The sequence below is a fragment of the Colletes latitarsis genome, chromosome 6 (genome assembly GCF_051014445.1).
Source record: "Colletes latitarsis isolate SP2378_abdomen chromosome 6, iyColLati1, whole genome shotgun sequence".
Classification (NCBI taxonomy): Eukaryota; Metazoa; Arthropoda; class Insecta; order Hymenoptera; family Colletidae; genus Colletes; species Colletes latitarsis.
The window spans coordinates 26,119,147-26,141,024 of NC_135139.1; the positions used below are offsets into that span (position 1 = coordinate 26,119,147).

Sequence of the window (21,878 nt, forward strand, 5' to 3'; positions counted from 1 at the left end):
AAAATTTAGGCATCTAATCAGATTTTCGGTAAGGAATTTTTTTCTCGAAAGTGCGTAGGATTTCGGGGGTATGTGTAATGACCAAAAATGCTTGTAATTGACCCTTGTAATGAAATATAATTTTTTTGGAATGATTTGAAAATTTTTTTTTTCCGTCGAAAAATTTCACACCTCGAATTTTTTTCTCGAAAGTGGGTAGGATTTCGGGGGTATGTCTATTCACCAAAAATGATTGTAATTACCCCCCACGTGTAACAATATTTTTTTCAGAACGATTTGAAATTTTTTAATTTCGTCTAAAAATTTCAGTACCTTCCCGAATTTTTTTCTCGAAAGTGAATAGGATTTCGAGGGTATATGTATTCACCAAAAATGATTGTAATTGACCTCCCCAACAGAAAATAATTTTTCCAGAACGATTTGAAATTATTTTTTTTCGTCGAAAAAATTTAGGCATCTAATTAGATTTTCGGTAAGGAATTTTTTTCTCGAAAGTGCGTAGGATTTCGGGGGTATGTGTAATGACCAAAAATGCTTGTAATTGACCCTTGTAATGAAATATAATTTTTTTAGAATGATTTGAAAATTTTTTTTTCCGTCGAAAAATTTCACACCTCGAATTTTTTTCTCGAAAGTGGATAGGATTTCGAAGGTATGTGTATTCACGAAAAATGATTGTAATTGACCCCTCTACCTAAAAATAATTTTTCCAGAACGATTTGAAATTTTTGAATTTAATTGTTAATAACTTTTTAACGAAGTCTCCATCGACAAATTGATATTCTTGATTTTCGTCTTATTCTGGTCTCTAGAATCCCCTCATTTTTCCCAGGAGTGGCTGAACACCCTGTATAACCAACGACAGGGAATGGGATGAGCACGACAGAAAATGAAAATTCAACCGAAAGGCATGCACGAAGGCTAAAAAACAGACGATTAAGGTCGTGGCAACTTTCCGTTTTGCTATCCTGTTTATCGGAATAGGTTTCTCGTAATTGCGCTCATTCGCGAACCGTACCAATCGAATAAAACGAATCATTTAAAAAGGAACTTGGAATTCCAAGTGCCTGCCATTAAACCCCATTATCATCTTCCTATCGATCGAATGCTACAAACTAGGAACGAAGCTCGACGATTTAAAGTAATGTTTAAAGAAACCTTCGGTAAATCGAACAAGATAATTAAGGGCGAACGACGAAACAAGAATTCTAAGGTGGCTCTATTTGATTTCAGTACGACAAACCGGAAGTGCTGGACATCGACGCGTTGAATAACACGAAGAGAGCAGGCAGGGAGGTTTTGTTTTTCAACCGGGTGCCAAAAGTGGGCTCGCAGACCTTCATGGAGCTGCTGAGGAGGCTGTCGATGAGGAATGGTTTCTCGTTTAATCGGGATCGCGTGCAGAGAGTCGAGACGATACGCATCGCGCCGATCGAACAGGTATCGCAGAACGTATAATCGTGAAATTATGAAACGTATTAACGCATTCATCGCTCTGTAAATCAATTTAACGCCGGTGAGAAGCCATTAGATCGCATAATAAATAAGAATATCAAGCAATGCAAATTTTTGTTACTATTCCAGCTCCAGCTTGCTAGAATGGTCAGCAGTTACTCGGAACCATCGGTATACGTGAAGCACGTGTGCTTCACCAACTTTACAGAGTGAGTATCGTGAATTTTGGGAAAAGTCTAAACTTAAAGCGTTGCTCTCGAAATATTTCGATCGTAACTTTACGAACGAGCACCCTGGCGCGCGGGGGGAACTTTCGCGAACAATTTCGAGATCGCCCGGAACGATTTCGACGTTCGACTCGGAAGGAGCGTCTGACAGTGGGCGTTTTTCTCCCCCAGATTCAACTTGCCGCAGCCAATTTACATCAATATAGTACGGGATCCCATCGAGAGAGTGATATCCTGGTACTATTACGTACGGGCACCTTGGTATTACGTCGAGAGAAAGCAAATATTTCCAGACCTACCTCTGCCGGATCCCAACTGGCTGAAGAAGGACTTCGAGACCTGTGTACTTAAGGCGGATCGCGAATGCAGATACCTGGAGGGCGAAATTCACGAGGGGATCGGCGATCATCGCAGGCAGACGCTTTTCTTCTGCGGGCACAGCGAGAAATGCACGTAAGTTTCCGCGGGCAGAGCCTCCCCGGCAGAAATACACGATCATTCTCCCACCACCGGCCGGATAAACAGTACTCTGCAACGAGACGACGCCGGAAACGTAATAAGTTTCAACGATCAGAATTATTCAACTCCCAAAGAAGATATTTCCACGCATTATACAGGGTGTTCGGCCACCCTAGGGGAAAATTTTAATGGGGGATTCTGGAGGCCAAAATAAGACGAAAATCAAGAATACCAATTTCTTGATCGAAACTTCGTTAAAAAGTTATTAACAATTAATTCAAAAATTTCAGATCGTTCTGGAAAAATTATTTTTAGGTAGAGAGGTCAATTACAATCATTTTTGGTGAATAGACATACCTCCGAAATCCTACCCACTTTTGAGAAAAAAATTCAAGAAGGTGTAAAATTTTTCGACGAAATTAAAATATTTCAAATCGTTTTGAAAAAAATATTGTTAGCTGTGGGGGTCAATTACAATCATTTTTGGTCATTACACTTACCCCCGAAATCCTACCCACTTTTGAGAAAAAAATTCGAGAAGGTCTGAAATTTTACGACGAAAAAAAAAATTTCAAATCGTTCTGAAAAAAATATTGTTAGCTATGGGGGTCAATTACAATCATTTTTGGTCATTACACTTACCCCCGAAATCCTACCCACTTTTGAGAAAAAAATTCGAGAAGGTGTGAAATTTTTCGTCGAAATTAAAATATTTCAAATCGTTCTGAAAAAAATAGTGTTAGCTGTGGGGGTCAATTACAATCATTTTTGGTGAATAGACATACCCCCGAAATCCTACCCACTTTCTAGAAAAAAATTCGAGAAGGTGTGAAATTTTTCGTCGAAATTAAAATATTTCAAATCGTTCTGAAAAAAATATTGTTAGCTGTGGGGGTCGATTACAATCATTTTTGGTGAATAGACATACCCCCGAAATCCTACCCACTTTCTAGAAAAAAATTCGAGAATATGTGAAATTTTTCGTCGAAATTAAAATATTTCAAATCGTTCTGAAAAAAATAGTGTTAGCTGTGGGGGTCAATTACAATCATTTTTGGTGAATAGACATACCCCCGAAATCCTACCCACTTTCTAGAAAAAAATTCGAGAAGGTGTGAAATTTTTCGTCGAAATTAAAATATTTCAAATCGTTTTGAAAAAAATATTGTTAGCTGTGGGGGTCAATTACAATCATTTTTGGTCATTACACTTACCCCCGAAATCCTACCTACTTTTGAGAAAAAAATTCGAGAAGGTCTGAAATTTTACGACGAAAAAAAAAAATTTCAAATCGTTCTGAAAAAAATATTGTTAGCTATGGGGGTCAATTACAATCATTTTTGGTCATTACACTTACCCCCGAAATCCTACTCACTTTTGAGAAAAAAATTCGAGAAGGTCTGAAATTTTACGATGAAAAAAAAAATTTCAAATCGTTCTGAAAAAAATATTGTTAGCTATGGGGGTCAATTACAATCATTTTTGGTGAATAGACATACCCCCGAAATCCTGCGCATTTTCGAGAAAAAAATTCAGAACAGGCGGAACTTTAAACATTAATAACTTTTTAACGAAGCCTCCATCAACAAATTGTTATTCTTCAATTTCGTCTTATTTTAGCCTCTAGAAGCCCCCATTAAAATTTTTCCCAGGTCTCCAAATAAATTGCTGTCCAAATAATTGCTGTACGCGCCGACAGAGGGCTGCGCTTTATCGCAAGTGCTCGATCCCAACCATTTAAAACCGCCACGCATTTATCGATAAAAATATTATGTTGCAATCTTAGTTGAATAATTCTGGTTGTACGCGAGCAAATAACCCAGCATTAAAAAATTATGTAAATCGTATTTAATGGTTGTTTGTCTTTATCAAAGCCCGTTCAACACGGTGGGTGCCCTGGAACGGGCGAAATTGGCTGTGGAGAAGCACTACGCCGTGGTCGGGGTACTCGAGGATGTGAACACCACTCTCACGGTGTTGGAGAATTACATACCACGATTTTTCCAAGGCGCCACCGACGTCTACTATGGTAATTCCTTTGTTCGGTCGTTTGTACCTAATTGTTCGTACCCGCGAACGTGTAATTATGTTTAAAACAATGCTTTGCACACAAAACATTTTCGTGCGTCGGTTAACGAATCTAAAGGGAACTCCTGTTCGCCTGTTCTGCGATTAATTATCAACGCGTTACCGATTTCTATCTAACAATAACGACGAAACCGATAACATAACCTACAATTTCACGTGAAACGACGTATTTGTTACCTAATTTATCTGTAGCCACTAAATCGAACGGTTTCTGTTCTTTCCAGACGAGGTGAACTCGTTCAAGAGAATCAACCGGAACTTCTTCAAGCCGCCAGTTACCGAGGAAGTAAAAGACATGGTGCGCAGCAACTTCACGCGTGAAATCGAGTTCTACCAATTCTGCAAGCAACGGTTGTACAAGCAACTCAGAGCCCTGAAACTAACGAAAAACACGCCGCCGTTGGAAAGCAATACTTTGTAAAGTCGAAGCCGGACGGTCTTTTTTACAAAGTCGAGGAAGAATTCCGCGCCCGGAGGACGAGATGAAAACAAAAAAGGAACGCGCAAATTTCGTCAAAATGAAAAAATAGGTTCGTCGAGAAAGTGTGACGTTCGCGAATCGTTGGCCTTATGAAAGAAGCACGCATATAATGATCGTGGAAAACGATCGACAAACACGAGAGAGGATCGAGCGAAGAAACGTTTCGAGCAATAACCATGAAGTCTTACAAGAGTTAGTGATTCGAACTCGAATGGGACACTCGCAGTGCCGTCTTTATTTTGTGATCGTTTATCCTATATATATTAATATTATCGTGTAATTTAAAAAGACAGCGACCCGTTCGCTGGCAAATTTATCAGACCCGCGAACATCCCACGACGCGAGGCATTAGCTGTATTTATTTATATCGATGTAAAGCCGCCGTTTCGTCGCGCGAAACGCGTCGACGTGTCCCTGGACACGACCAGGAGCAGCGTATTTGGATTATCGTCGCTGGGCGGGAGATTCAAACATGCTCCACAGACTGACCAGAGAGACGCAGACACTGCTTTTTTATCGACGGGGTACTTAACAATCGCGTCGCAACAAACACACACAGGGTAACCGTAGGGTGACCGTAGGGTGACCGTAGGGTGACCGTAAGGTGACCGTAGGGTACTGCTTTCCAAACGACTTAGTCGTTTTTTTTTTTTTGTTTTATCATCGCGTTAAGTCGTTTTTTAATGTCCACTTGTTTTCCTTCTTTTTCGTAATAAACAGCTGCCATTTCGAACGACAAGCGTTTCTTTTCTTCGCTACTTCCGGACGCGGGGTCGTCTTGACGCTATTGGCTTTTAAACAAAATTGAGACGAGTGAAAATTTGTCACGAAAAGAATTCCGGAGATTCTTAACGTAATTTTGTGGCTTTAAGGTTTTTAATCAAAGCGATTAAGACGACCTTGTCTGGACGAATCCCTTCATCTTTATTCCCTTCCTATTTATATTGTTTGCGATACTTTAATTACTGCAAAATAATTGGTATATTATAGAATATTTCTATGTTTCATCCTTAGAGTTCTTCAGATTTTTCTAACCTATAAACTTGATATTATTCTTTTATAATTCTATTCTAATTGGTATTCCTCTTCGAAAATATTTGAACGAACATAGTCGTAAACTTTCGGAGCGCGCAAGCTAATGCAAATTAGTTTAAATGGAGTAACGACCGATTGCAGGTGTTACGACAGATTGCACACCTGAATGCAAGCGGCTTAATAACGATACTTAATAACCGAATGAAGAAAAACATCGGATCACAGATGCAATAAGGTTAATACTTTATCGCGCCTATAGATAACGAAGGCATTGAAAATAAAAGTTTTCCAAGCATGGCGACGCTTGTGCAATGCAAAACAATGGCAAACGCGATACACGAGTTCTGGCACGGTTAAAAGTCCTCTAAAAATACACGAGGAATCTTGGCCTATCGGAAAGTACAGTTCAATTATTTTCAGCTGCTAGATCATTTGATCCTTGATTGTGCAGATAATCGTACTAACAATAAACAGTACGTCAGCAGCTAAATTGCAATGTAAATTATAAATAAAAAATCGAGAACAAAAGAATAACTTGAGCTCTTAAATCAGCGTGTTTTAGGCAGATAAATAATGTTTCTTACTGGTCAGAAACAATGCAGAAAATAATTCTTAACGATTTGAAAAGATAAGAGAAAGTTTATGCGAAGAAAACATTGTCGATACCGTGTGATTTATAAAATCGCCAAGTACTTTGTTCCATCGAATCAAACGATAAACTTTTAAGGTTTAAAGTGACCCCTGATTATCGTATCACGACCACCCGATAATAGTGACCGAATTATTATACATTATACGAACTTCAATAATAATTTCAAAAATGAATTTATATATGCACGCCATTGATAATCCGTCACTATCGATATTTTCGTTCCACGAGGATAGAAAAAGGAACTGTCGATCGGTCTTCCATTTATTGTCTTAATAACATATAGAACATGAGTTACAGATATATTATATACGTTTATTTATACGTATAGATACTTCATTCCTCCATCATCATTCGCTCCTCGCTAATGCAAACATGTCTCCCAATAGTCTTAACGCTATCACCCACGCCATACGCGATCTTGTAACAATAAACGCGAAACCTTACCTAGCTACAAAAAAAAAAAAACATCCAAACAAACAGTGAGATTAAAAATAGTCTCGCCAACGATTGACACTTAACGGGACAAAGAATAAAGGGGGGAAGAAAAAGGAAACAATTAATCGAACTACAACCTGTTCGCCGTTCCGTTTAGCGAAAATATGCGAAAGTCTGATCGTTCTATCAGTCTGAAGCGACATTGCTCTCTTTCGTGGAGTCGAAATTCCATTCGAAGGCCAATTCGATTTATCTAATCGCGTTCACCGATTTCTCAGATAGGAAGAGACAACCCACGATTGACGCGGATGAAAATTACGCGCTTTTAGTGGTTTTAGGTTATGTGAAAAGTCACCAGAATTGGCGCCCGAACGGTCCCCGGTCGAACAATGCAACTTCGATAAAATTTCCGCGGCGTAAAAATGATTAAACAGTAAAACAACGACGCAAGAAACTTGTATAAAAAAATATATTTCATACGCAGTTTCGAGAAGTATTGTATAAATATCGGGAGAAACAAATTGTAGACGAGTGGTTCTTTGTTGGTTTTTTTATCGAAAGATGGAAGTCCACGGTGCCGAAATTTAGCGAAACCGTATTTTTCTATCGAATAATATACAGGGTGTTCCGGCCACCCCAGGGAAAAATTTTAATGGGAGATTTTAGAGGCCAAAATAAGGCGAAAATCAAGAATATCAATTTCTTCACTGAGGCTTTGTTAAAAAGTTATTAACAATTAAATTTAAAAATTTCAAATCGTTCTGAAAAAAATATTTTAGTTGGAGGGGTCAATTGCAATCATTTTTGGTGAATACATATACCCTCGAAATCCTATCCACTTTCGAGAAAAAAATTCAAGAAGATGTGAAATTTTTCGACGGAAAAAAACAATTTCAAATCGTTTTGGAAAAATTATTTTCGGTTGCAAGGGTCTATTGCAATAATTTTTGGTCATTATACATACCCCCGAAATCCTACGCACTTTCGAGAAAAAAATTCCTTACCGAAAATCTAATTAGATTTCGACGAAAAAAAAATAATTTCAAATCGTTCTGAAAAAAATATTGTTAGCTGTGGGGGGCAATTACAATCATTTTTGGTGAATAGACATACCCCCGAAATCCTAAGCGTTTTCGAGAAAAAAATTCGAGAAGGTGTGAAATTTTTCGACGAAATTAAAGTATTTCAAATCATTCTGAAAAAAATATTGTTAGCTGTGGGGGTCAATTAGAATCATTTTTGGTGAATAGACATACCCCCGAAATCCTGCGCATTTTCGAGAAAAAAATTCAGAACCAATGGAAATTTAAACGTTAATAACTTTTTAACGAAGCCTCAATCAAGAAATTGGTATTCTTGATTTTCGTCTTATTTGGGCCTCTAGAATCTTTCACTAAAATTTTTCCCATGGGTGGCCAAACACCCTGTATGTGTATAAATAAGTGTACTTGGACGATACTCTATTAAACGTTCAAATTTTAATGAAATCTATTCCGGGAATACTATTTTTCTATAGATTCGTACAAAAGAGCCCCGTGTATAAATATAAAAGAAATTATCGTACCGTGGCCTCTGACCGATTAATAAAATGAATAGTATAGAATAGTATAGGATCGAACACTGTGATTGTTTCGTAATCAGCGACGTTCGGTGTTTCGTTTGCGAAATTGAACGTTGCACTTTCGGTTTATAGTCTTTCGTTTAACGATCGCGAGCTACAGAAACGAAACGCCCGAAATGGCTCGGGTTATTCGGGAACTGTAAGTTCGAAACGTTTCTTTATGAGTATTTTGTCTCGTATCTGGGGAACAACGTAACATAAAGCGATTCCTCTCGTTCGAAAATACGTACGTCGAACGGAATCGAATTGAGCGGCCACCCGCGCGATAATAATCCGTTAAAGGTGTAAAAGTAACGTTTGCAGAATAGACAGTGTACAACTTTCCCTAAATATTTCTAAAACTTTCAACAAATATCGAACGAGTCTATAATTTAAAAGCGAACACGACAAAATTGAACAACTTCACGGCGAGACTGTATCGTTCGGTCTGAACTGGAACCAAAAACGGGCAAATAGGTTAACTCGATTGGAGGTTAGGTCTCGCTCGTTTCTGGCTCTGCTCTCGAACCTTCGCGATATAATAAAGAGACTATTGTTTCACGAGAAATTGCTCGACTGACTCGCGAAAGAAAATTCTGCGAACAGAACTTACGATTGATAAAAAGAACAAATCGAAAACAAACAATAGTAAACTAGTAGCAAAAATTTCCCATTCATCCCATTTGTTTCACAGCCGAAATAAAACGAAACGCAAAATTTCTCCTCGTTCCGAAAGAGAAAATGAAAAAAATAAAGAAACAATGTAAACGAATGCGAATCAAGAATAGTTAAAATTACAGAATAAAAATAATAACGTTTAAAATTGGACGAACACAGTTACAAACTCTTTTTCGATCCTTTACTCGGCACAAACACACATACGAGCTCGCGCACAGTCTTTCTTTCGTGTTTCTTTTGCTCGTTTGGCTAAATGATTTTCCTTCAACGATGGATTTCGGGTTCGTTTGTGTCAGTTCTCGTGAGGAACTGCAAAAGGCTCGGCAATTAGACGAAAGCTCACGGGCTCTACGGACTAGAGGGCGCGACGTATGCTTACGTGTACGTTTTATTATATAAAAATATACTACCAGTAACGTTTTTCGTGGTCTTCGTTAGAATGTTTCGTCCCGAACGTAGAAACGTTTTCCAATCTTTGCACGAACGAGCGTTCCTTTCGACGCACCATTAACCCTTAAATAAATATTTGAAAGACTAGAAGGCTCGAATGTTCGATTCAGAAAAAGTAAACTAGAAAAATATAAATCTCAACCGTACAACGAATAACAAATTTAAAAAAAGAAACATTCATCAACGTTTCGTTCAACAATATATAAAAATAAATTTATGGACGAACTTTCGTCCAAGAAAATTCATGATCAAAGTAAACTGCACGAGTAAAATATTCATATAACAACAGGAACACGATTTTCGTAAACTTTAATATATCTGGTCACGTTCCAACATTCGTTTCCCATTTATTGCTGCTTCCTTTTAAATAAATATAATATTATTGCTCGTAGAGAATGATTCCAACTTGAAATGTACAACAAATCATCGTTTTTAACCAAATTCGAGCGAAACAGGTGAAACTGAAAGTGTTTTAAAATCCCCTGACCTGCATCGCGATCGAAACTCCTAACAAAAGTTTACAAAATGGATTTCCACGGCGAAACGAGCCGCGAGAAAAATATTTCTACGTTCGAGACCATCTGTTTTCAGTTCCTCGGCGTCGCGACGTTCTCTCGAAGGTCGAGGCTGTCGCGAAAAATTGCACTTTTTTTACAGGGTTTCGTGACCCCCATGAAACTTTGCTTCGAGCCGCGCATAAGTCTGCGATTTTATCGTCAATTAAATAGTCTTGCTAATAAGGGCGCAACGCCTCGTGTGAATTTACGTTTCACCGCTTTCCGAGAGAATTTCGCGCACGAAATGACGGTATAATGATTCATGGAACACGAACGAAAATCGAGAGAAATAATACGTCCTTGGATCGCACATGCTAGAGACGGGCACATTTCTCTACAAATACTAGATAACAAATCGAAACGTTCGTTCGATTCGACAGTTTTAAATAAAATGCACTTAATTATTGTTAATTAAAAATGGGGAAAAACTGGGAAACATTTTAACGAGAGATTCTAGAGACTAAAATAAGACGACCATCGAGAATAATAATTTGTTGATCGAGGCTTTGTTAAAAAGTTATTAATGTTTAAAGTTCTGCCTGTAGAACGTCAATCTGCGTACAGCTGCGCAAGCGCGATAGTGGTTCTCATTCAACATGAGAGACTCTAGATAGGAACTATAAACGTTAATAACTTTTTAACGAAGCCTCGATCAACAAATTGTTATTCTTCATTTTCGTCTTATTTTGGCTTCTAGAATCTCCCATTAAAATTTTTCCCAAGGGTGGTTGAACACCCTGTACATATCTGTGGCTAGAAAAGTTCAATTTTTCCGGACAGAAACAGGTTGACAATCGTTAAGGCCACGTACCCATTAACAGCATGGTTTACTTTCTACTACTAATCCTTTTTTACCTGTGTAACCGGTTTAATTGAACAAAAAAATACATGATTTGTTCCTCTTCCTTTCGGAAGAAAGATATGTCGTACCATTTTAGTAATTTGCATGCATTATGTATTTCACATTTGTATCATTACAATATTTCTGTTTTCTATTATTATAGATGTAATTTAATGATCGTGAAAATAGTTATATTTATTTTATCGTGGAACGTTCGCTTTCTTGTTTGGTCAAAGTTTCTCTATTGCTTCAAGACCAACGATAATTGTAATTCACGCTGCAACAGTAATTTTTATTCTACAATTTATCTTTTATCTGTTATTTGAAATTGTTATCTAGGCGAGAGAATAATGCCCATCTCTGGCTCGAAGTGCCATAAATTCGTTTCTCGATATTTTGTGATATTGTTCCGTTCGAGGAGTAATCTTATTGCATCACAATTTCCAAAGGTTGTGCACCAACGATAATGGAGTTTTCAAACTTTCTTTGTCGACTTGAATCACGTGCGTTGCACAGAACATTTAAGTTCAACGCTTCAACTGCGTCTACGATTGCTTTTTTAACAGTTATATATAAAAAAATATTCTGCGTTTCTTGGGCATAATTATTCAAAAAGTGGTAAGAACATACTTCGATGTACAACTATATTTTGCCTGAGTATAATAAACATTTCGTTTGGCAGTCAAAGCGCTAGTTGACTGAGAATCTTTCAGAGGCCATTTTTAGGAAACGATGCATGAATATAGGTGCAATTTCTAGTCCTTAGATCAGAAACTCGATACGAAGCAATCCTTGCACTAACAACTGCATTGTAGGATCAGAGAATAAATTTCAATGCGTAGAGTCTCGGTGGACAAAAACGTTTTTGACTATTCCTGCAGTCCTTAGTTTAAAAAACTATAACGTAACTATAGTTTCTTCGCTAAGATTACATATTGGAATATATTCTCTAATCTAACGTACATGTAAACGTTACGAATAGTCGTATTACAAAATTATTAACACGTTCGCGTCACAGCAACTTTTCAGTTCACGTTTATGCAAATAAACTCGGTACGATCTATAGACCAGTTCCATCATGCGAGACACATTATTTAGAATATTTAATTGGTCTATTTAGCACAGTTAATCGGTACACAGTTAAAAGCATGCATGTTACATTAAATAAAATTGCCACAAACGTGTTAAATGAGAGACAATAAATTGCAACAATAAATAATTATAAGATCACGTTTTTACCAAGTACACGAAACAGTACCTATATTTAAACAAATTTTCCAGCGAGTTTCCCAAGGAAACATTCCGCGCAACGCACGTTTCATAAGTTATTAACAATCGTGGGTAATATACATGGTGTTTATATTCCAGAAGTCTTTAGTTTTCAGAAGCTGCGTATACAGGGTGTCCCCCTAACTTCGTACCACTGTTTAGAAACTTTATTGCACGAAGGAGTCTTGCATGCAGGACGAGTTTCAAACATTCTTTATATCAATTATCCGAAAGTCTTCTTCGTGCAACAAATTACGAAGATGAAAAGGTGCTTGAGACGTAATTAGTCGAACACCCCGCGTATTTAACAATGGACTGGAGCTTCCGTAACATAATTAAAATATCTTGATCCTTGTATTCGATAAATCTCAATAAACTTCATTTTCAACATGTGGAAGAATATCTCTGTGGTTAATCAGAATAGAAATCCGCGTTGTTTTATACGTATATATATACAGGGTGTTCCTGCCACCCATGGGAAAAATTTTAATGGGGGATTCTAGAGGCCAAAATAAGTCGAAAATGAAGAGTACCAATTTGTTGATGGAGGCTTCGTTAAAAAGTCATTAACAATTAAATTAAAAAATTTCAAATCGTTCTAGAAAAATTATTTATAGTTAGAGGGGTCAATTACAATCATTTTTGGTGAATAGACATACCTTCGAATTCCTATCCACTTTCGAGAAAAAAAATCGGAAAGGTGGTGAAATTTTTCGGCGAAAAAGAAATTTTTCGAATCGTTCTAAAAAAAATATTTTCGGTCGCGGGGGTTAATTACAATCGTTTTTGGTCATTACACATACCCCCGAAATCCTGCGCAGTTTCGAGAAAAAAATTCCTTACCGAAAATTAGATTTCGACGAAAAAAAAATAATTTCAAATCGTTCTGAAAAAGATATTGTTAGCTGTGGGGGTCAATTGCAATCATTTTTGGTGAATAGACATACTCCCGAAATCCTACGCGTTTTCGAGAAAAAAATTCGAGAAGGTGTGAAATTTTTCGTCGAAATTAAAATATTTCAAATCGTTTTGAAAAAAATATTGTTAGCTGTGGGGGTCAATTACAATCATTTTTGGTGAATAGACATACCCCCGAAATCCTGCGCATTTTCGAGAAAAAAATTCAGAACAGGCGGAACTTTAAACGTTAATAACTTTTTAACGAAGGCTCCATCAATAAATTGGTATTCTTGATTTTCGCCTTATTTTAGCCTCTAGAATCTCTCGTTAAAATTTTTCCCACGGGTGTCCGAACACACTGTATATACATATATACAATATATATGTATATACACACACACAGAGTAACCAGAAAAAGCTTCGATTGGTTATGACTAACGTATGCTCGAGTAGTATAAATATATCGTGGGGCCTCGATAACGATGATCACGACGCGCCAAATGAATTCCAACGATCGTATAATTCGATCCAACGCACGATTTACATCGATGGCGGTGCATACGCCATTAAAAAATCATCTTTCAACGCGCTAACGACGCATCGATGACGAAAACAGAAGCGGAGAATTAACCAATCGGTACGTATTTCGTCCCCGAATTAGAATTAATTTCGTAATGGAGGTATAGTGATATCGAACCGAGCAACAACAGCCCAACGATCCTTGCTATTTCGCAATACAAGCGTAAAAACAATAACAATTAAGTTGCCGTACATTGTAAATAAACTGTGCAAGGTTAAAAGTAAAAAATTACGCTTGCCGATCGAAAAATTAAAATGGCGATATCGGTAGAGGCATCGTTATTTAGGATAATACGCGTTTCGACGTCTAGGTTAGGTCTTCCACGGTATAAAAAATTATAATCTAGAACAATCATACAAAATATTATATAATACCGAAGAAGACCCGAACCGGAAGTCGATTATGTATATTTCAAACAACAGTTCTTCCATCGATTATGTTTTCACTCGAGACACGCCTGTCACCAGAGACGAGCAAAATATTTTATTACGAACGATAAAAAGGACCCGTATCAAATTAGTTCGTTGTGAAATCGTTTTCTAATTTTAAACTTTATTTACGAAATAACGTGTTTGTTGTATTGTTTATATTTTCTTTACTCGTTATTCAAAATTAGTATTAAGAATTTTGCCCGTCCCTTGACACCAATACTGTCGCCGTCTATGTACAATAGATCTGTATAGAATAGGTTTCTTCGTTCGGTGTAGAAAGCACTCTTTCTTGAAGATAACTATTAAAAAATATGAGGATATCGTTCTTGGTAGTGGTGGTCTTAACAATAAACTTTAATATCATTTGTTCTCGAACAACTAATTGAAACTCGAACGTTTCAGGGCAACGATCACAATTACAAATCATCGAGGGTTGCCAAAAATAATCGTGTCGCGATCCGCCATCTTGTAATTTCGATCGCTGGCGCCGTGCAACTGTCGCGTTTTGATCGTTTCGCCGAACGTTAAAATTATAACTGGTTCGTGGTTGTTGGTGGTCTGTCGTCGGCGCGAGACAACGCTGGACGTCGAGATCTGGTACTGACTTGGACGAATTCTACTTTTTATATTCGACGAAACTAGGATCAATCGGGTTAAATCAAACATAAAAGTCCTCGGGTATACACGTGAAACATTAACTGCGTTGAACTTGGATGATGCATCGATGCAGAGAGTTCTCAAAATATGGCACGAAATAACGTAGCGGGGAATCAGACACAAAATAATCACATTGCACGGCGATGAGAACGATCAAAATCGAGCCAAATATACGAATGTTATATTTGCCTGGGCCAACACACTCCTTCCTATTAAAGACCCTCTGACTATCTTGAGTTATCGCCAGTTTATGACTATTCCGCTATTTCGTCCTTTAATATTACGTCTGTCGGTCGTTTTAATTTTATATTCATATTATTAGTCAAGGCTAACAACGTATACTCATTCTCGATTCTGAATATCTTAATGTACACGATAAAGATGTCTTATTGTTAAAATTAATTGCTAATCGACCGAGCCAAGTAACGAAAAGGTTAGGGAACCCCTCCATCGATGCAAAGAAACGATTCACGCTTTGGTCGCGTTAAAAATATTTCCTAGTATTGTACGATTACTAACTTGGGCAATGGGCCGCCATATTGGACAACGCAGGTCTGCCAAAACGTCGCGAATGTACCGTTCCGAGTCCGCTAGACCTCGATCAATCCCCAGGCTGGATCGCACTGACAACATTATTATTACCTCTCGCATACCGTCGCGCGAGCAATTCATTCGTCACTCATTCTTCGCGCAGAAAGCTGCGCAGAAACGTGCGCGAAATTTTTACCGCGTCACGAAAACACGACGTTCGCGCCGTGGAAACGAACCTGACACGTTCCCTCGACGCTGTGACCCCTTCTAGCTACGATTTAACACGTTCACTGCGGCACGGGGCACGCATTTCCCCTGTACTTCGTTCCGTGTGGGCCACACGTTTTGTTCGACCTCCATTCCACGTTGCAACGACTCGTTTAACACGTTCACTGCCAGACGAGAACCGTACAACTCTCTGCAAGACTAAAATTTCCATTTCAGACCGTTGTACACTACATAACCTAAAATCTGTACGGGTTACGCGACAGTTAAAGCGTTAAAACGTCACTCGAGCCCATTTTCCCGAAATTTTCAGACATCGAACACACCGTCGAGTTCAAAATGGGGTCCCGAAATGTCCGCAAGACTTCGATATGAAAATGCAATATGGAGATGGACATATTTGACCACCTACGTGGAAAGTTCAATATGCTAATTTTATAGGTGGAAGCCCAGTATGAGGCATATTGGACTTAGCCGCATATAAAAATCCAATATGGGGCACATGCCCAATACTACGGTGCGTGGAACCCAGCGTGAGACATGTTTAACCAGCACTGGGTACAAAGGTCCATGTATGGAGCATATTCGACAGTAGGTATACAGGGTGTTCAGCCACCCCTGGGAAAAATTTCCTAGAGGCCAAAATAAGACGGAAATCAAGAATACCAATTTGTTGATGGTGGCTTCGTTAAGAAATTATTAACGTTTAAAGTTCCGCCAATACTGAATTTTTTTCTCGAAAGTGGGTAAGATTTCGGGGGTATGTGTAAAGACCAAAAATGCTTGTAATTAACCCCTGTAATTAAATATAATTTTTTTAGAATGATTTGAAAATTTTTTTTTCCATCGAAAAATTTCACCACCTTCCCAATTTTTTTTCTCGAAAGTGGTTAGGATTTCGGGGGTATGTGTAATGACCAAGAATGCTTGTAATTGATCGCTCTAACTAAAAATAATTTTTCCAGAACGATTTGAAATTTTTGAATTTAATTGTTAATAACTTTTTAACGAAGCCTCCGTCAAGAAATTGGTATTCTTGATTTTCGTCTTATTTGGGCCTCTAGAATCCCCCATTAAAATTTTTCCCAGGGTTGACTGAACACTCTGTATAGTAATCCAGTGTGAACGTTATTAAAATCTACCACAGTGAACGCATTAAAGACCATAAATGTGGGAGAATCTCTGTGCTCTGCTGCGTCGCTAAAAGGCCTCGATTCGTCGCCAGCTCGCGTGCAAATAATCGATAAAATATAGATACTGGGTAAACGTACCAGCGACCAACGATTACCCAATCGACGCTTCTAGCACTTTTTAAATATTCAGCTGGCTTTAAATACCCGCCGGCAGGTCACACGGCAGCCAATGTGTTAATTTGTTTCTAATTAAAAGCACTGTGCAATTGGTCGAAATATCTAAAAATACGAAAATTAAATAAAAATCGTACGAAGCAATAACTAGGAGAAATTCATTCAACAAAGCGTCGATCCTTCCAACCTCGTAGGATCGTCTAATTCATAAAATCAATTGTAACAAATTTCACTGATTAAACACATGATTCCTTCCAAATTTTACATCCTTACATATCACCGATACGTTTACCCGATGTGCACCTATTCGTACCAACGCAGCGAGTAAAAAAAAAGACCATATCGAATCGCGAATAAAATAGTCTCTAGACGGGAAAGAAAAAAAACTAGTCAACGTAAAAGAGTAAAATAATAAGTTATGCAGAATAATCGTGTATGTACAAAGTTTAAAAAAATAGTCGAGTCCGATAAAAGGAAATCTCGCGTGCAACGTGATCTGATAATGTTTGCGTCGCTAGAGAATTTCGTCGCAGTTCTGGCACCCCTGCCTTAATGTAAGATATAATAGATACGATATATAGGCAAATAAGGATCTGTACAGTAACAATGGTTTGCGATCAGGCCTCGATTCCCTGATTTCTCTCGATTCGTGAACGGGACACAGAATTTCATGAACGGAATTATCGTGAACGCAATATTCCCCCTTTCACGAATCGTCACGCGTCTCCTGAACCACGGTTACGACCATACGTGCGGTTACGCGTTTTCATCGATAGCCGTAACTCGTGCAATGGCACTGGATCGGATTGGCACAGGTCAACAACCACTTCGAACGAAGGAAAAAACGTCGTTTTCTTGTTTCTTCGAGTAAGAAAAAAAAAAAAGAAAGAAAAAACCGTCGAGATCGATAAACCGATCGAACTTTCGTAAGACCGTCGAAGTCGCCCGATGTCGCACCGTTGTCGACGAATAAAAAAATATTGTTTCTATGCAGAGGCGATCGGTTCGTCGAGAAACGATCTTGCAATATTATCGTGAACGGTTGAAATAATTAAAAGAACGGATAAAACACGGAAGGAAAAAGGAGCTTCCGACGTTGCCTCCTCAAAACAGTACCATACACAAACAGTTCGTAACTCTTCCGTGGTTACAGCACTCGACGGGGCTCGAGGTTTCCTCGACTCGTTAAAATTAGGTACTTTCTAGGAACGTGTAAATAATAATCTCTCCTCGCTGTCCTAGACGCGTGGTGGATATCTCGTGGTTCTCTTTGAATCCTCCGGAACTGTAGGCTCCCGAACTTTCCAGGCATCGAGGCGCAGTCTCCTCGTACGTCCTCCCGAGAGCGTGGAACGATAAACGTGTAAAAAATTGTCAGTCTAACGGTCGCGTCGAGTTCCTCCATAGTCCACTAGCGGCGCTCCGGTCGGGGGGAAAATGGCAGGAAAGAATAATTGACGTCGATGCGCGCGATCGCGGTCTCTCCGATCCGTCCGGTTCGTTCCATCGACTCGTAGGACAGTTCTGTACAGTAGGTACACTTTAGGAACGTTTATTAGATCCGTGGTCTCCGCCGGTCGCTTGTTAGCCATATTCGGGCCATTTTCAGACTCCCTGCCTTCTTCGCGAAGCGTCCCCAGCCTATCGGGTCGCGAACACCGACGATCGGGGGCCCCCATCAGTAGAACATCGGCGACCATTCGTGCCGTTGGCTCTCGGACACGGTGATCGGTAAGTAACCGACCGTCGGTGATGCAGGCAAGCACTGGAAACAGTAATTGGCCCCGGCGTTGTTGTCCCAGTACTGCTCGCCCTTGCACTGGAACCGAACTGCGAACTCCAGCCGCTGGCCCACCGACAGCGTGTGGCAATACAACGCGAACGCGAACTTGTCGCTGAAACCGTCGCACGAGTTCGGCACGTAGGTCGCCTGCAGGTCGCTGAAGTTTCGCCACGAGTTCAGTGTGTATCTGATGTGCACCGATTTGTGGAAGTCGAGGTTTATGACGCGCACGGTGCCCTGGATGTAGAACGAGACGGGATCCTGGACGAGCACGTTCTCCAGGCAGACGCGACGCTCGCGCACCAGGTCTAGGAAGTTCACCTGGCCGCCCGGTTGTTGGAACAGAGGCACCAGTGTCTTGTCCACCTTTCGAGGTTGCGGAAACGCGCAGCCCGATTCCCGTCTGCTGTCGCCGTACCGGAAGCCCCACGACTGGAGGCTGTTGACGGGGCTGGAGTCCTTCTGGAAGATGTCGTCGTAGACCAGGTCGCTGTACGCCGAGTTCGGTATCTTGGGGATCTCGTCCAGGAACGTCCTGACGTCTGCCAGGTCCAGGCCCAGCACGTCGGCGAATCGAACGATCTTCTTGCGTCCCGGCGTGCCCGGCGGCGTCTTCCCGGTCTTCAGAGACGAGCAACGTCTGATCTTCTGCGGCCTCTCTTCCTCCTCCTCCTCCTCGACGCTGTCCTCGCGCGACTCGTGGCTCAACACGTCGTCCCTGATCGTCGGGCTGGTGGCGATCTTCTGCAGCAGCAGGCACATCTTGTCCTCCTCGGCGTCGTTGGTCACCGTACCGTTCTCGATCTGTAGCTGCACCTCGTTCTTCAACGTCGACTCTGTCACGCGCTCGCCCGTCGAGCACTCGAGCGTCAGAGCGCCAGGGATGTTGATCATGCTGCTGTACGTCGAGTGATCCTCCGATTCGACCGTCTCCTCCACCTTCAGGGCGGCCATGCTGACCGGCAATTGCACGCTCGGTTCGTTGTTGGGTTCCTCCGTGTCCAGCGGCAGCTCCTCGTCGTTCGTGCTCTCCGAGGAGTCCGGCGACTCTTCTTTCGCGAGGTTCCTCGCGTTCTTTATGTCCTCCAGCTTGCCGTTCTCCGTGATCCCGTTGACAAAGTCGACCTCGTCGACGCCGCCCTCTATCTTCTCGTCCCTCCTGGTCAGCTCGCGAGTGATCGTCAGTCTTGGTCCGTGCATGGGTATCTCGGAGTCCGAGTGCGACTTGGGCAGTCGATTCTGAAGCGTGGCGGTCAGACTGGGACTGATTCTGGTGGGACTCTCGTCCTGCAGGGACATGGTGCTCTCGTCGAAGGTGCTCCATAAGGACTCGTGGCTGGCCGAGGTGGTCTCCAACGAGTCCTCCGAGTTGCACACCGACTCCTCTTTCCTCGACTCCCCGTCGACGATGTTGTTCCTTCTGAGCGAGGCGCTCGACTCGGACGTGTCCTCGGAATGTTCCACGTTGATCTCCGGCCTCCTGCGCGCGACCAGACCCTTGTTGGCCTTCGCCTCGCAACCGTTCGAGAGATTCGAGGTGGTCACTTCGCTGTCCGACGTGGTCACCGGGTCGAAGTAGACCTCGTTCTTCGCCTTCTCCGCGTCCGAGGACTCAGGATCGAAGTAGATGTCGCTGGAGTCGCTGTCGGGCGACGTGCCCGTCATAGGTGACGCGAACAGGCAACTGGACTCTATGTCCAAGCTGGACAGACTCACTTTCGAACCGTTTGGCGTGCAGTTGCAGGCGTCGTGATGGTTGGTCTTCAATATCCCTGGATTCACCAGGAGATCCGCCACCTCGGCCGCCGTGGCCTCCTCGGCCGGCGAGCCGAGGCCGTCCTCGAGATCGAGCTCGAAATCGTAGCACAGATTCGTCTCCGAACTGTGACGCGGCTGGTGCTGCAGAACATGATTGATCGACGCGTTGTTCGTCACCGGTTTGGCGGTCGACGACGAGCGCAGCCATGACGTTTCCTTGGGTTTCGAGGAATCGGCGTTCCGCTGGGACGCTTCCTCGCCCCCCAGGGACGTCAGCCGCCGATGAAGACGTCTGGCGAACGCCTCCGCGCGTCCACGGCAACTGCTGGGAAACAGGGAACTGACCAGGCCACAGGAAGGACCGCCGCTGTGGGCGCTGCCCGCCGAGTCTGTGCTGCCCATCTCAAGGACGGACGAGCCGGATGTCCCGTCGGCGTGCCTGCCCTCCGAGGGCGAGGTCGTACTGTTACCCTGCTCTTCCGGCTCTCGACTTTCGCTGTTCGCCTGGAACAAGAGACCAGTGAAGAAGTTTAGTAAGATAGAATTCGGTTCATTCGGTTCTAAGAATAAGGGAATTGACGGTCGAATTAATTTGGTAAGGCGGTGACGAAACATTTCTGGCCACCCATTATATTGTCGGTAAAAAATTTTTTCCTCGGAACTAGTGGAATCTATCAAAGTGTCTCGTTCAACATTCTATCAGTATCTGATCTAGTGGTGCCTATCGATGTGTCGGATTTAACGCATCCAAGAGTCGATCGAACGGTATTCGTCCATATTTAATCTAACGCTGCCTCTCCAGGTGTCTGATACACCGATGTCCATTTAAGTATTTGAACTTGGCGTAGACATTATATTCTTAAAGCAACTACGTTTTGTGTCGATGAGACGTCAAAGATAATTTCCTAGCGATCGACTGATTCCTAGAATTAGCGAATATCGATATAACAAAGTAGAAAATTAGGAAACCGTTATGAAGAGTGACTATAGTCTAGAGTTACGCGTAGAAGATTACAAAGCACCGAGGCTATATTTATCACGAAAATTGTCAATTATCGAGTGTATTATACCAGCAACGACGAAGCATAATAGAATTACCGAGATTGAATTTTTTAAAATACTCTCTACATTACGTTACGGGGTTCATTTGAGGTACGAAATATTTATTAGTTCATCGGACGATATTTAAGTGACGTTTACGAAATTACTGGGGTGGTTCCAGTTTCATATTTCAGGCTTGCATATTACGAAGATCCTTAAAATATCGCGTTTATAACGTCGCTGCATAGCGGGCCGCATATTCGCATTTTCGCTGGCGCCAGAAGTGAATTATCGTCGCCCATCCATCGTCGATAGGAGATAATACTTCATCGTATTAACATTATTAATATCTACAGAGTGGTTTTAAAGTTATCTTTCCATAAAGGAAAACGCTAATTTTTTCATTTTCTACGATTCGAATATAACAATGATCCGAGT

The 21,878-nt window shown here is 41.0% G+C and overlaps 2 protein-coding genes across 9 annotated transcripts in view; one reads left to right on the forward strand and one right to left on the reverse strand.

Moving 5' to 3' along the window:
- Pip (heparan sulfate 2-O-sulfotransferase pipe) overlaps positions 1–4,658 on the forward strand; it is a 69,839-nt gene extending 65,181 nt beyond the window's left edge. For all 4 annotated transcript variants that reach the window (XM_076767367.1, XM_076767368.1, XM_076767365.1 and 1 more), the window contains exons 4-8: positions 1,234–1,440; positions 1,585–1,664; positions 1,854–2,135; positions 4,016–4,170; positions 4,454–4,658. In XM_076767367.1, coding sequence (XP_076623482.1) covers positions 1,234–1,440; positions 1,585–1,664; positions 1,854–2,135; positions 4,016–4,170; positions 4,454–4,650 — 921 coding nt within the window. In that variant the 3' untranslated portion in view covers positions 4,651–4,658. The remainder of the gene's footprint in view (positions 1–1,233; positions 1,441–1,584; positions 1,665–1,853; positions 2,136–4,015; positions 4,171–4,453) is intronic.
- A 1,982-nt stretch (positions 4,659–6,640) lies between these two features.
- Gbs-76a (Glycogen binding subunit 76A) overlaps positions 6,641–21,878 on the reverse strand; it is a 72,019-nt gene continuing 56,781 nt past the window's right edge. For all 5 annotated transcript variants that reach the window (XM_076767345.1, XM_076767344.1, XM_076767343.1 and 2 more), the window contains exon 2: positions 6,641–20,903. In XM_076767345.1, coding sequence (XP_076623460.1) covers positions 18,537–20,801 — 2,265 coding nt within the window. In that variant the 5' untranslated portion in view covers positions 20,802–20,903 and the 3' untranslated portion in view covers positions 6,641–18,536. The remainder of the gene's footprint in view (positions 20,904–21,878) is intronic.